General features: G+C 36.1%; 1 protein-coding gene across 1 annotated transcript in view; it reads left to right on the top strand.

The window, feature by feature from the left end:
- Positions 1-14,025, top strand: part of LOC144255454 (uncharacterized) — a 280,090-nt gene that overhangs the window by 65,164 nt on the left and 200,901 nt on the right. The window contains exon 3 of the mRNA XM_077800156.1: positions 6,440-6,483. Coding sequence (XP_077656282.1) covers positions 6,440-6,483 — 44 coding nt within the window. The remainder of the gene's footprint in view (positions 1-6,439; positions 6,484-14,025) is intronic.

The following is a 14,025-nucleotide window of genomic DNA, read 5'->3' as shown; positions in this document are numbered from 1 at the left end:
AGGGGGATTGGCTTATTTCTCTTAGCATGATATTCTCCAGCTTCATCCATTTACCGGTAAATGCTGTAATTTCATTTTTCTTTAAGGCAGAGTGATATTTCATTGTGTATAGAATATATACCACATTTTCTTTATCTGTTCATCTGTTGGAGAACACCCAGTTTGGTTCCATAGTTTAACTATTCGGAGTTAATTGATCTGTTATAAACATGGATGTGGCTACATCACTGTAGTATGCTGATTTGCATTCTTTATATTTTTCTTACCCCTTCTAGACTGAGCTGCTTTGCCGATGGCCTGGGTTCTTTGAACACATACATAATCCATCTACTTTTCACTCTCTCTTTTCTGGACCCAGTTAGAGAAACCTACAAAAACATTGGTTTTATATTTAGGACAGTACATTCTAAAATCTATACTCTTTTTTTTCCTAATTAATTTACTTTTTGATTGGTTTTTAGGTGAAGTAGCCAGTTGTGCTCCTTGTGTGCTCATTATGATCAAATTGTTATCACTTGGGACCAATAATTAACACTATTATAGCATTGATTTTTATGGAACAACAATATTTTTTCAGTTTGTATTTGTTTTAAATGAAAGGGTATTGTACAGTAGATGCCTGGCTGTTTCTCTACTTCTACCGTGGACTGTTATGAACGCAGATTCAGTTTAATTTAGTACTCCCCTACATGTTACTTGGAGGAGAGATTTGTGAGGAATACCTTTCTACCATGTAGTTAGGGGTTGGGAACACTTCTGTGGGGCTGAGGCTGTAGCTCAGTGGCAGAGTGCTTGCACTAAGTGAGGCACTAAGTTTGATCCTTAGCACCGCATAAAAATAAAGAAAACAAGGGCCAGGCACAATGATGCTTGCCTGTTATCCCAGCAACTCAGGAGGCTGAGGTAGGAGGATTTCAAGTTCAAAGCCTGTCCCAGAATCTTATTGAGGCCATAGGCAACTCAGCGAAACCCTGTCTATAAATAAAATATAAAAAAGGGCTGGAGATGTGACTCAGTAGGTAAGTGCTCCAGGGTTGAGTTTTCAGTATCCCCCCTCAAAAAAAAAAAAAAAAGGAACAAACAAACAAAAGACATGCTGTCCATCTACAAATACAAAAAAAATTCAAACAAAATGCAGCAAATATTAAGAAAAAAACCCATTTCGGTTATTTCAGAATACTCATAAATTTTTTGCATTTAAGTAGTCAAATTTTCTATTAAAAAATATTAATGTTGTCACAAGTTCTATACTGACATGGCATCTTGATTTTTAGAACTGGGGATGATGATTTTCCTGTGTATTTACATGGCTGATCCTAGTTCATTAAAAGTCTTTAACAGGTGACTTTTCTTTTTCTGTGTAGCATCTTCACCTAATTAGAACATTTATAATTTTCTTTTATTTGAAGTTTTTATTAAAACTTTGCAACTTTGAGATGTTCCCTTCTCAAAATGCCATTCCTCTTGTTTTTCAACATTGTGTTCTCAAAAAACTTATTATTGTATAACATTGAAGGCAGTATTTATCCTTAAGACCTGAGAACCATTTTCATAATTTAAAGGCCTACCTTGACCACTTGCAGCATTTTGTTTCTGAGCTCTTCTGCTAGCTACTTGTGGAATTCATTTGATATTGCTTTTGTCATATAATGTGTTCAAGAAGATGGGCTATGTGTCCCTGTGAAATCACTTCTAATGGAATAGCCACAGCAGGCCCTGGGATTTGTCCAGGTAAGGTCATCCAGCTCAGTAATGTCTGTTGCATTTGTATGTGTGCCCACTTGCCTATAGTTAGTCTTTCCAGGTGGTTTATAATTGGTTTAGCCCATTGGGCTGCTTGCTTTTTCGATGAGAGAGGATGGAGGAAGTATAAAGGCTTGAATTTGGCAGTCTTTTTACCGGATATCTATTTTAACCCCTGCAGAAGTTAATTTACATACAGCCCAGCTGTGTATGAATTTTTCTAAATTTAAAGTTTATTCTTATTGCCATAGGGATAAGAGTGTCAGCACTTATTGAATTTATGGTCTTGCTCTTCCTTGCCTGGACCTCCAGGCAGCTTGTAGTTCCGTTTCCTTTTGATAACAGGATACAGCTGGTGGCAAAATTCTCACCTGTGGAATGCCACTGGGAGTTTTCTTCTCCATATAGATCTTTGCAAAACACTAGAAACCATTTTTTTTTTTTTTTCAGGAAACCACAGGCCTGTGTTAGCACCAAAGGAGAATTGAAATAACATGTGCATGTTCCTCTTCCCAGAGGTAGCAACCATCATGTGAGAACCCAAGTATAGTATTAAATAACCCTTTGCCGCCCTCTTTGCTTTGAGGTTGTCCTCTGAATCTGCTCCCTGTTACCTCTCTGGCAGATTAAACAAATTGCTTAAGGCTGGATTCCTTAACACTTGGCAGGATCCATACTGTCTTTAATGGGCTACTAGATGAACCTTTTGGGACTAGATTAACCTTAGATATTTTGGTTTTGGTAGCTTGATTTTTATAGCTTATGTATTGATCCCTTTCCATAAACTATGGCACAGAAATCTAATTTCTGTCTCTGATGTTCATACCAAACATGTTTTCCTTTAGTATTTTTTTGTGTGTGTGGGGGAGGGCCCAGCATACTGCCAGATATTGTGGCATAAATGGTGTTGGTGCAAAGAGGAAAAACCAGACGGTATGTCACTGCTGATTGTGTGGGTTAAAATATTAGCAGTAATCCTATAATCAGAATCACCAAGGGTAGAGGCCTTCACATGTGCAAAGGTAGGACTGGACTGAGAGCATGATGCTCACAGATGGTGTGTACAGAGTCTGAAGGAAAAGGAGTGCAAAGAAGACCACAGAGATAATTGCGTGTGTGTGTGGGGGGGCTTGAACATAGTTCAGACGTACCAGAGGGACAGCAAGAAAAGTGTGGGTGGCTTCTGAGAGCTCAGCAATGATAAAAATCGTGTTTAATAGAACACCAGATATGTTGGGGTCTCTTTTTCCCTCAGCAATACCTTTTGTTTAGAATTCAAGATCAGCACAGGTGATTAAGAGGGTCTAAAAGATGTAGGAGTTGATTGTGGTGTGAAGTTAGTGTTGAAATGGTTTTCAGTGATTCACACTAATTATTAGGAACAGGAACTTAATTTTATGATTTTATTGCCTACAATTGTGTTAGACATTTACACATATCTTTTATTCTTATTTATCCCCATTTAGGAGAAAAGGAAAGTAAAGCTTGGCAATTAAGCCACTTGTCCAAGATAACAATAGTCAGTAAGTACCAGTACCAGAGTTGTAATTCAAATCCAAGTCTGTTTGTCTCCATCTCTGAATTATATTGGTAGTCTCATTTTAATCTTTACATTCTTCTTTCAGGGCTTGTTTAAAACATTCTTAAACAATAAAAGGTTGTTTCCAATCTAGATAAGGACTTTGCAGTTTTTTTCTTTTAATATCTTCATCAAAGTGGCTTATTGGTGGTTGGTGTAAAATAAATTTATTTAGTCTTTTTAATAGAGGCAGTGTAGTGTGCTTATTAGTTGCTGTGCTGGCCATGTGTGTCTGTGGTTGCAGTATTTAAGCTTATGCAATGCTCCAACTGTTGGAAGTTCTAAGAAAACTAAAGATGGATCAGATACGTCCCCCAAGCCAATTACATTTTAGTTTTATACTTTACCCTTCTTGAATCATGGCAGGTTATAATTTTAGTACCATGCCATAGAAATCCCTAAAGAAAAGGATTGGTACCTCAGGAGAACACTTTTAAATGATTGCTTACTTCAGTTTAGGCAGAGAGGGTGCTATAGAAAACAAAAATAACATTTGGGGAAGGTTGAGTCAGAGGTGCCTAGGGAGCATGGAGAGATTTTCTCAGGTGATCAGGCTCTGGCACCCAGTCTACAAGCGGAGGCAAGTAATCTGGCAGTGATTCTTCCCTGGGGAAGCAAGATGATCAGGACTGGATGCTGAGACAGACCCCTCTTGATTATAAGTTTTGTGGCTGATGGGATTTGGTTAGGGACTGGGACGAAGACTCTAATGCAGATTCATCTGGAAGCCAGCTGTTGGCTTGCTGTACCTCAGGGGAGCCATGGTAGGGTTCTGGATTGGTTGTGACAGTTGCATTAAAATTGGGAAAGTATTATTTTGACATAAAGTGATTTTGTCACTTTTATATGACACTGAACTATGAAATTTTGTTTTCTTTCAACATTTTAAAGTGAAAAATGTGGAAACAATAAAAACAGAGGCTGTGGCTATACCTCAGTGGTAGAGTGCTTGCCTTCCACATGTGAGGAACTGGGTTCAATCTTCAGCACCACATAAAAGTAAATAAATATATTGTGTGTATCTACAACTTATTATTTTTAAAAAAGAATAAAAACAATTATTATGCTTCTGTTTATTTCACACTCCTTACATTTATGACTGCTCAAAACTCTAGCTGGTTTTACTGTTGAGTGGTAGATTTGTTGATCGAACTTAACACCATGTCGTGTAGTCTTTTAATTTTGATATTTCTTCTTAGTCTTTCAAGTGCTAGGCAGTCTTTATTGTCAGTGTTTCTCATGTATTGGTTGTAACATGAAAACAGCCCTATTGGACTTGTGAATTTGCTTTAAGTCATTCATTGCTTTCTAGGTAAGGAAGAAATTGTAGGGTTTTTTTCCTAACATTCTGTCTTGAAACCATTGCATGGACAGAGTACATTTCTTTAGCTTTCTTTTTGGGAAGGCTTGATCAGAACTGGCAATGTGGAGAAAAAAATGTATTGGTATCACACAGTGTTTGAATTTAGGCTCTCCCATTTACTTTTTGCTCTTTGTGTTAAATATGTTTAATTTTTGAAAAGACTCCCCCACCAGTGAAATGAGAAAAGTGATTTTTTTTTTTATGGAGAATGAATACAATATCATATATAAAACCCAATGAAGTTTAGTTCTCTTTCCCCTCATGTGTCATCATTGAAGAAGTCTAAAACCAATCTGTTTCTGGAGCCTTCTGGTCATTACTTTTATTACTTTTGACAGATATATTCTTTTCAGTAGCCTGTGTTGCCAACAACACAATGACCTGGCACTTTGACCAGTGGGAGAGGACAGACACTTTGTCATCCCTCTTTAATCCTCTTATCAGAGCAACTTGTTATGGGTTATGGCTTTGAAATACATTTGGATAAACACATAGTTCAAGCAGTTCAGATGGCATCAGCTCTTCAATAGAGCCCTCTGAGCTCTCTCATCTCTCAGTTCACATCTGTATGCAGTGGGAGCCCCTCAGATAGTTGATATTGTGGTCCTTACACAGTATTCCAAGTTTCCTTGGCAAATTATGGCACATAAGAGGGCTGAAAAGTCATTAGTTTGTACCCATAGATTTCTCTAATTCTTGTGGATTACCAGTGTGTTAATTTTCATATCAGTTTCTTCTGCCTGTGATGGCAGGAACACTTCTTAAGTTATTCAACACACATTAGTTTATAAATTTATAGGTTCTTTAAATCCCATATCTCAGCAAGTCTGAACAGGACCGGGAAAGCTGATTAAAGGCCAGAGAGCACAGTGAGTTAATTTTAAATTAAATGGATATTTAATACATTGAGCAATTACTCAAGCCTGCCATTTTTTCATCAGTGTTTGTTATTTGAATCTGAAATATAATTAAAATTTTCCACTAAAAGAGTTAGTTACTATTACATTTCTTAAAGTTGGTTTTTAGTGTAGATTTCTTTAGGTGTACTGGAAGGAAAGAGTGCCCTGAAGATCAGCTTATAGTCACATTCAGGATGTTTATCATTCTGAAATCCCACATGCTATTCTTAATATTCAGAAATGTGTTATACAGTATTGGGAATCTTCTGTAAAGTTCTTCATAAGATTTTTGTGAGCATTCATTTAATGACAAATAATTAAGGAATTCAGCTATTAATTTTGAGGAAGGTGAGTTTTTAGCTGTTAAAGGCAAGCTGCATCTTCTCTGAGAAGATGGCAGTGAGCAAAAGAGCTCTAGTAGTCTTTTGCTACTTCCTTTCCCTTTCCCCAAACTCCTTAGTGGGACTAGGGGGATATCTTGGGTAGAGCAGCATTTTGTGAGTTTGGTGGGTTATACAGAAGCACAAATGAACATTTAATGGTTTTGCTTTGGTAAATGCTTTAAATATCTGATCAATGGTTTTCTGTGACAGTGAAGCCTTTGTCTTTCTTCTTCAATTAGAAAATCATTCTCCCCACTTGAAAAGTGGCTGGAATACAAGGAATTCTGTAATCCTTGAGCCTCCTTTTTCCCAAATCTCTAAGGAAAGCTGAACACGCATGCGCGCGCGCACACATACACACACACACTAACCTCAGACATAGGATTGTACTCTTAGAGCTGTGGGTGATTTTTATATTTTTGGTGACCATTTCCAATTTAATTCTCATTTATTTCTTCAATTTCTGTTTCAGTGTCCTGGGCAATGAAACTTAATCCACAACAAGCTCCATTATATGTGAGTAAATGTGATTTCTTTTCATTTTGTACTTATCCATGTTGTTCATTATTTGTAATAAACTCATACTCTTGTGATAGAGATTACCAAATAATTTTTTATGCATCAGGAATTGAGTTTGATTTAGTAAATACTAAATTGACTAGTACATGATGAAACTGAGCTGAGAACAAATAATACCTGTAAGACTTGTGAGGTAATCTAGTCAGGGTGATAAGATGTACCTATGAAACAAATTGCCCTGCAAATGGTACTGTACTGTGGCTTCTTTCTTTTATTGCTGTGCATTTCTGTAAAATTTAAATGGAGATTTTTCCCATTCCCATTGTGAGTTACCTTGTGTTGCAGCTAGGTGGCACCCTGTCATTGGCAAGAGTGTTGTTTACCTTAAGACGGGGTGAAAGCTGACACACCATTCTTCTTGAAGAGAGTGAATTATAGGATGAAATGGATAAATTAACAGGTTGAGGCTGGACAAGGAGTGGAAGTGCATTGACTTCATTGGGGGGCTGGAAAGGTGCTTATTAGGGAGGAGCCATCTAGAGCTACTGACAGAGCTGTGAGAGGCCAGAGGATGTTGGTTTGCTACGTTCTGGAGAGGGTGAGAAAAGTTTGTGATAGGATTTGAGTCAGGCCTTGAATCAGGACCAATTAGATGGTTGAAACATCTCCTTAATTTGTTTAGGACAAAAGGGAGATGGGCAAATAAGGGTGGTGTTAGTTGAGTGGTGGTAGGGTAAATTCCAGCTGAATTTCTGTTGGGGAATCATGTGGGATAACTATAGAGTGTTGAAGCTTACTTCCAAAGGAAGACAAAGGTGAGGGAATTTTGTTTTTTGACCATCAAGGAGTCATTGATGATGTATATTTTAAAACTTCTGTTCATTATGTATTTAATTATTTTTAATCATTGCTGTTTACAGTAGTTATTTTTTTCCAACATGAGTCATTCATATAATTCTTATGCATAGTTGGTTTTGTTAATTTTAACATATAAAGAAAAATACATGCTCTTAGAAAATATTTTATGTATTTATTTTCTTTCCTGATTACTTGGGAATGATATATGTTTATCAGTTAGTTTTCATGTGAATTGAATGCCTTAGATTTTTCTAGAGCATCTTTGTTGATTCACATATCATATATTCTCCCTTTCAAAAGTATAATTAATTGGTTTTTTATTTACAGGTAGAGAATCCCTTGTCTGAAATACTTGGGACCAGATCATGTTTTGAATTTTTTCTGATTTTGAAATATCTGTGTATATATAATGAGCTATCTTAGGACCCAAGTCTAAACATGAAATCAATTTGTTTTATGTACATATTCGACACACAGCCCCAAATTAATTTTAAATAATTTTGTGTGACATTTTCAGGTGTGGAGTTTTCTACTGTGGCATCATATTGGTGCTCAAAAAGTTTTGTGTTTTGGAAAAGCATTTTGGATTTTATTTAGATTAGGGATGCTCAGTCTACATTTCCCTTTGTGCCATTATGATCATTTTCTAACTTTAGGACATTTTTATCACTCCCAAAGAAATGTCATACTCATTAGTAGTTCACTTCCCACTCCTCCCAGTGCTTGGCAACCACTTATTTACTTATCTTTATTGATTTATCTATTCTACAAACTTCATGTAGTTGGAGTCAACTATATATGACCTTTTGTGACTGTCTTTTTAACAGCATGCTTTCAAGTTTTAACTATTTTAGAGCTTGTGTTGATGTTTTTTATTGATGAATAATCTGATGTGTATCTATCTATACCACATTTTGTTTATTCATTCTAGTTATTGTTCATTCGAGTCCTTTCCACTTTTTGTTGTTATGAATAGTGTTGTTGTATAGGAATATGTTTTTATTTTTCTTGGGTATACACATTAAGAGTAAAATTGTTTAGTTATATGATAACTCTGTTTAATATATTGAGAAATTGCCAAACTGTTTTCCATGGTGGCTATTGTATTTTACATTCTCATCAGCAGTGCATGAGACTTTCCATTTCTATCTTTGCCAATGTTTTTATTGTCTGACTTTTGGATTGTAGCCCTGTTGGTGGGTGTGGAGTGATATCTTATTGTAGTTTTGATTTGCATTACCCAAATGGCTAATGATTTTGATCACTTTTTACATGTGCTTGCTCGTCATTTATATATCTTTAAAGAAATATCTATTCAGATTCCTTGCCCATTTAAAAATTGGATTGTCTTTTATTATTGAGTTGTAAAGATTCTTTGTATAGTCTGGGCTCAAGTTCCTTATCTGGTTTGTGATTTGCAAAATGTGCTGTTCTATGGGTTGTCATTTTACTTTCTTAGTGATGTTCTTTGAAGTTCAAAAAGTTTCCATTTTGGCTAGGGCTGTAGCTCAGTGGTAGAGCACCGGCCTTGCACATGTGAGGCACTGGGTTCGATCCTCAGCACCACATAAATAAATATATTGTGTCCATCTAAAACTAAAAAAAAAAAATTTAAAAATTTCCATTTTGATAATGCCCAGATTATTATTTATTTATCACTTATACTTTTGGTATCCTATCTAAGAGTTCTTTGCAGAAACCAGTTGACAGAGATTGACTCCTGTGTCTTCATCTATGGATTTTATAGTCCACATCTTAATTCCCAGAAACTGAATGTATTTACCTTATACTGTAAAAGGTTCTTCTTATTGATTAAATTATGGATCTTAAGATGGAAGATTATCCTGGTGATCCATTGCAATCATTGGGATTCTTATAAGTAAAAGAGGGTGTGAAGAGAGTTGGGGTCAGTTTCAGAGATTTGAAGATACCACACTGCTGAATTTGAAGGTGAAGAAAGGAACCATGAGCCCAGGAATTACAGCCTCTAGAAACTGGAAAAAGCAGATAACACTTTTTCTCTCTAGAAACTTCAGAAGGAACATAGCCCTGCTAATAACCTGGTTTTTAGTCCAGTAAAAGTCATTTTAGCCATCTGAATTTCAGAATTGTACAATATCTATGTGAGTTCTTTAAAGCTACTGAGTTGGTGGTATGGTGTTTTTTGTAACAGTAACAGAAAACTATTCTGTAGTAGTTTGGGAAAAATTATTGATGGTAGTATGAAGGATAATTGGGAAGAAGAGGGTAGAGGCAGAAAGATCAGTTAGAAGCCTACTGATCTTTCCTTCTTGGAGTCTACTAGAACTATAGAGTTAATAAAAACCTTCGATATTATCTGCTTCAGCCCCATTCCATCTTAGAGATGAGGTCTGAATGTGTTGTGATAAAAGGCATAGCTCACTGGTGGTAAAATTGTGATTTGAGTCTGTGTTTTCTAAAATTAGTCATAGAAACCAATGTAAACCTTGTTAAGCTTATACAAGTTTCATTCTGCTAGGGAAGCAAGGTTCAGCCTTGCTTCGTATATAATTATGTGTTGAAGTGAACTTAACAGACTTTACTGAAGAATCGCTTAAACTTCAGGTTTCAAATACATTTATTATTAGTAATAAGTAGGGTAGTTTGTTATCCTTTTAAAAAGGGAAGTGACAGTATATTGTACTGTCAATTAGTTAACTGAGTCAAATCATAGTGATTTATGCTGTTTTGGTGAAGAAAAATACTAGTTATAGGTGAGTTTGTTGAACTTGAGGTACAGTTCTCTGCACCTGTAAAAACAGACAATGATCAAAGGAATGGCAAGATTCTGTTGAATTTTTTCTTTTAGTTCATATTTGGGATCAACTAGGGGTGAGCATCATTGGTAGGAGAGAGAAAACTGCTACTAAATATGAAAAACACATAATCCTGAGAACTTATTTCTACAAGTTAAGAAAAAAATAGGCTGGATTCCAAATATTTTAATCGGTCTTTAAATAAAGATGCATCCGGAATAAGTTGCAGTTGTAAGAAAGTTTCTATACTGTGCAGGTGGAAGTATGTACTGTTGAATGTTTAAATGAAACTCCTTTAATGATTTTTTTTTTTTTAATGTTCACAGTGGGATGGCTTGGAACTTTTTTCTGGGGTGGGGGGTACTAGGGATTGAACCCAGGGACACTTAACCACTGAGTCATATCCCCAGCCCTTTTAAAAACTATTTTATTAGATACAGGGTCTCACTGAGTTGCTAAGTGCCTTGTTAAGTTGCTGAGACTGGCTTTGAACTTGCAATCCTCCTGCCTCAGCCTCACGAGCTGCTGGGATTTACAGGTGTGTGCCACCGTGCGTGGCTGGCTTAGAACTTTTGACAACCAGGAGTGCAATGTGACTATGCCTTTGTTTCTTGTCTTATCAGTTCTTATTCCTTGAGTACAGCCTTTGTGTTAGGCAGTGTATAGTTACATTACTATGTCAGGTATTTCTAACAGCCTCCGCAGAAATATTGATTATTGTCAGGTGGATTTATAAGGTTTCATTGGGTGGTGGTGGTAAAACCTCTGAAAAGCTTAGTAATACCCCTTTTTGTGTGATGGTGTACATAGGTTAATGAGTTGAAAATGGAAAGACAGTGGCAGATGAAAGAAATATTTTTTAAAAAGGACTGAACACTTCATTCGAAATGGGGAGTGGAAGAGAAGACAGACTGAATGACAGTTGACAGAAAATTTTGAATGGGTGACAGCTGATGCCATTATCAGGCATAGGGAGGCAGTGATGAACTTGTTCTTTAAACAAAGAACACATGAGTGTCCTCTTGATAGCAAGAGATTTGGGCTTGGAATTGTGGGGCAAGGATGTTGGGTTTAAAGTAGGGATAGTACATATCATCTCTAAAAATTGGTACTTCTTACTGTGAGAATAAATAAGCTCTTTAAGATAAAAGAGTAGATGGAATTATAATTAGTGGAGAATGGGAAAGAAGGCAAAGTTAAGTCAGGAGAAGAGGAATTCCAGAAACCTTAGTTGCATTTGAGCCTTTAATATTTTATTCCTAAGAATGAATTAATCTCACTCACGTGTGAGGATTAGATGTGAATTTTGGGCTGGAGCTGGGGAATTCTGACATTCAGGTGTCTTCTTTATACCAAGTCCTGTTCTGGATGCTAACGATTTACCCATGAACAAAACATACAGTCCCTTCTCTTATGGTACTTGCATTACACTGTGCAGGGGCAGATGATTTAGAAAACCTAACAGGAATAAAAGGTCTATGAAAATAAATAAAACCAGAGGATGTGATGGTGGCTAGAGCTATTTTGTTTTAGGTGGTTGGTGAGGGGAGGCTTCTGAGGGGAGGGACATGCCGTAAGAGGTGAAACCTGAGTGACTGGGAGGAGCTATCATTGTGAAAATGTTGGCATTATTCTGCCTCAAGGGAGTAAAATGCAAAAGCTCTAAAGTGAGTACCAACTTGATGTGTTTGAGGGACAGAAAGAATAGTGACTGGGTCTTAGTGAGGACAAAGTCGGGCAGGGCCTGTTTTCTCTTCCAGAATGAAGTTGGAGACTTAGGAGATAAGGGAAAAGTTATATCTTACAGAATTTCACAGACGGTTGACTCTCCCTTGGGTCCACCTTTCCTTACATTTGGTGTATGCTTCGAAAGCTTTAGTGGCCCTAGCGGCTTGGGGTTATGTCAGACCTCTTAGAGATATCATTTATCCTAATGTGTATCTGCTGGGCTGCCTGGATTCTTGAGGAAAAATAGTTTTAGATCTTTTTAGTAATTTCTAAGCTCCATGTTTCAGGTATAAGTAGGTATCCTTTAATTGAGAAATATCTTTTAGTGGAGATGGCTCTCACTTACCTGAGTTTTATTTAAAAAAAAGTTGGCTTTGTTTTTATATTCTTCCTTTGCTAAAAGTATTTTTTTGGGGAGGAAAACCCCACCATATTTTTATAATTTGCTATTGATCCATTTCACTAACTTGCTCTTGGTTTTCCCTGAATACTTAACCTAATGGTATGTAAACTTCTTTTGCATCTCTATAATCTTTCAGGAGACAACCTGTAATAATAAGAGCTCATGTTTGAATAGTATCTAATAGTTTAAAAAGCTCATTTTCATACTTTATGACATTTGGGTTTCACAGTAAAGTTGTGAAGATAGAGGAAGCTGTGTTGTCATTTGAGGAAACATAAGCTCAAGATGGCTCAGTTAATAAATGACAAGGAGGGGGGTTCTAACCAAAATTGGACCTCTCAAATCCATTTTCCAAACTGTCTTACTATAAGTTCACAGCAGTTCCATAAAAAATGAAAATGTTAATATCATTTTAGACTTTTTTCTTGTAAGTACCTCAGATTTAATCTTCCATGTTACCTGTTTTTAAAAATCTTAAAAACTTACTTGAAATAAGTTTAGGCTTACAGATAAATGGTAAGAAGAACATAATTTTATCTCTAATCATCCCGGTAACATTTATTCATATTTGCTTATCATTATCTATATTATGTATTTTTATGTTTTTGAGTCATTTGAAAGTTGTATACATTATACCCCATTCCCTGTGTTTCAACTTTATTTTCTAAGACTAGGGCCTCTTTCACAATCCGTACAGTTAACAAAAACTGGAATTGTAACACTGATGTCATACTCTTGTGGAAGCCTATCTCTGAATTTCTGTATCCCAGTAATATCCTTTATAAAACATCTTTTACATCCTACCCAATCCAGAATTTAATCCAGAATTACACATTGTATTTATATCTCTATAGTTTCTTAATCAGTAACAATTCCTCTCTTTAGACTCTTAATCCATAATAATTTCTGTTTTTCTTTGTCTTTCATGATATAGACACTTGTGAAGAATATAAGCAAGTTGTTTTGTAGGAGTTTGGGTTTGCATGATTTTTTTTTCCTGGTTTTGGCAAAAGTACTGCATAAATTATGCCCTCATTGGTGTATGACCTGAGGACACTTAACATTCTTTTAAAAAATACCTTTATTTTACTCATTTATTTTAATGAGGTTCTAAGGGTCAAATCTAGTGCCTCATGTGCTAGGCAAGTGCTTGACCACTGACCTACAACCCCTGCCCCGACACTTAACATATTCTTGTCTAATTATTGAAGATGTTGACTTTGGTCAATTGGTTAAGGTGATGTTGAATACATAAATTTATCTGTTTGAGAGGAATTGGATATTTTAAGGAGATGGTGTGAGTGAGTGCTCATTTTGCCCCTCTAATGTTTTCTCTAGTTTGAAAGCACCTTTTACATATTGGATTATCCTAAAATGGGACACCCTTGTTCTCTGTAAGTTATGTCTTTGAGAATAGGTAAAAGGGCTAACTTCAGCAGTGAGCTCATTATGAATAATGAATTGCTTGAGATTTGAGCAGAACATTGTCTCTACCTTTGTAGCTATACATGGTTTATAAACAAATGTAATTCCCATCTGAACTATCACAACTGTATTTAATATGGATGTAGTGAGCACTCAGTAAGCATTGATATGGTGAGTGAATGAAAAGCAGGATAGATAAAGCTAATATTTTAGTCAATTCACTTCTTTTGGTTAGAACAGTTCCCTTTCAAATTGCTCACTTGTTCTTGGCTTTTATTTATTAATTTACCCTATGTATGCCCAGAATTTCAGTGATGTCACTGTTGTAATTGAAGATGTTGCTAACAA

Source organism: Urocitellus parryii, chromosome 6, assembly GCF_045843805.1.
Source record: "Urocitellus parryii isolate mUroPar1 chromosome 6, mUroPar1.hap1, whole genome shotgun sequence".
In the NCBI taxonomy this organism is placed as follows: domain Eukaryota; kingdom Metazoa; phylum Chordata; class Mammalia; order Rodentia; family Sciuridae; genus Urocitellus; species Urocitellus parryii.
Note: the sequence above shows the minus strand (reverse complement) of the source record. Positions and strands in the feature narration are given on the sequence as shown.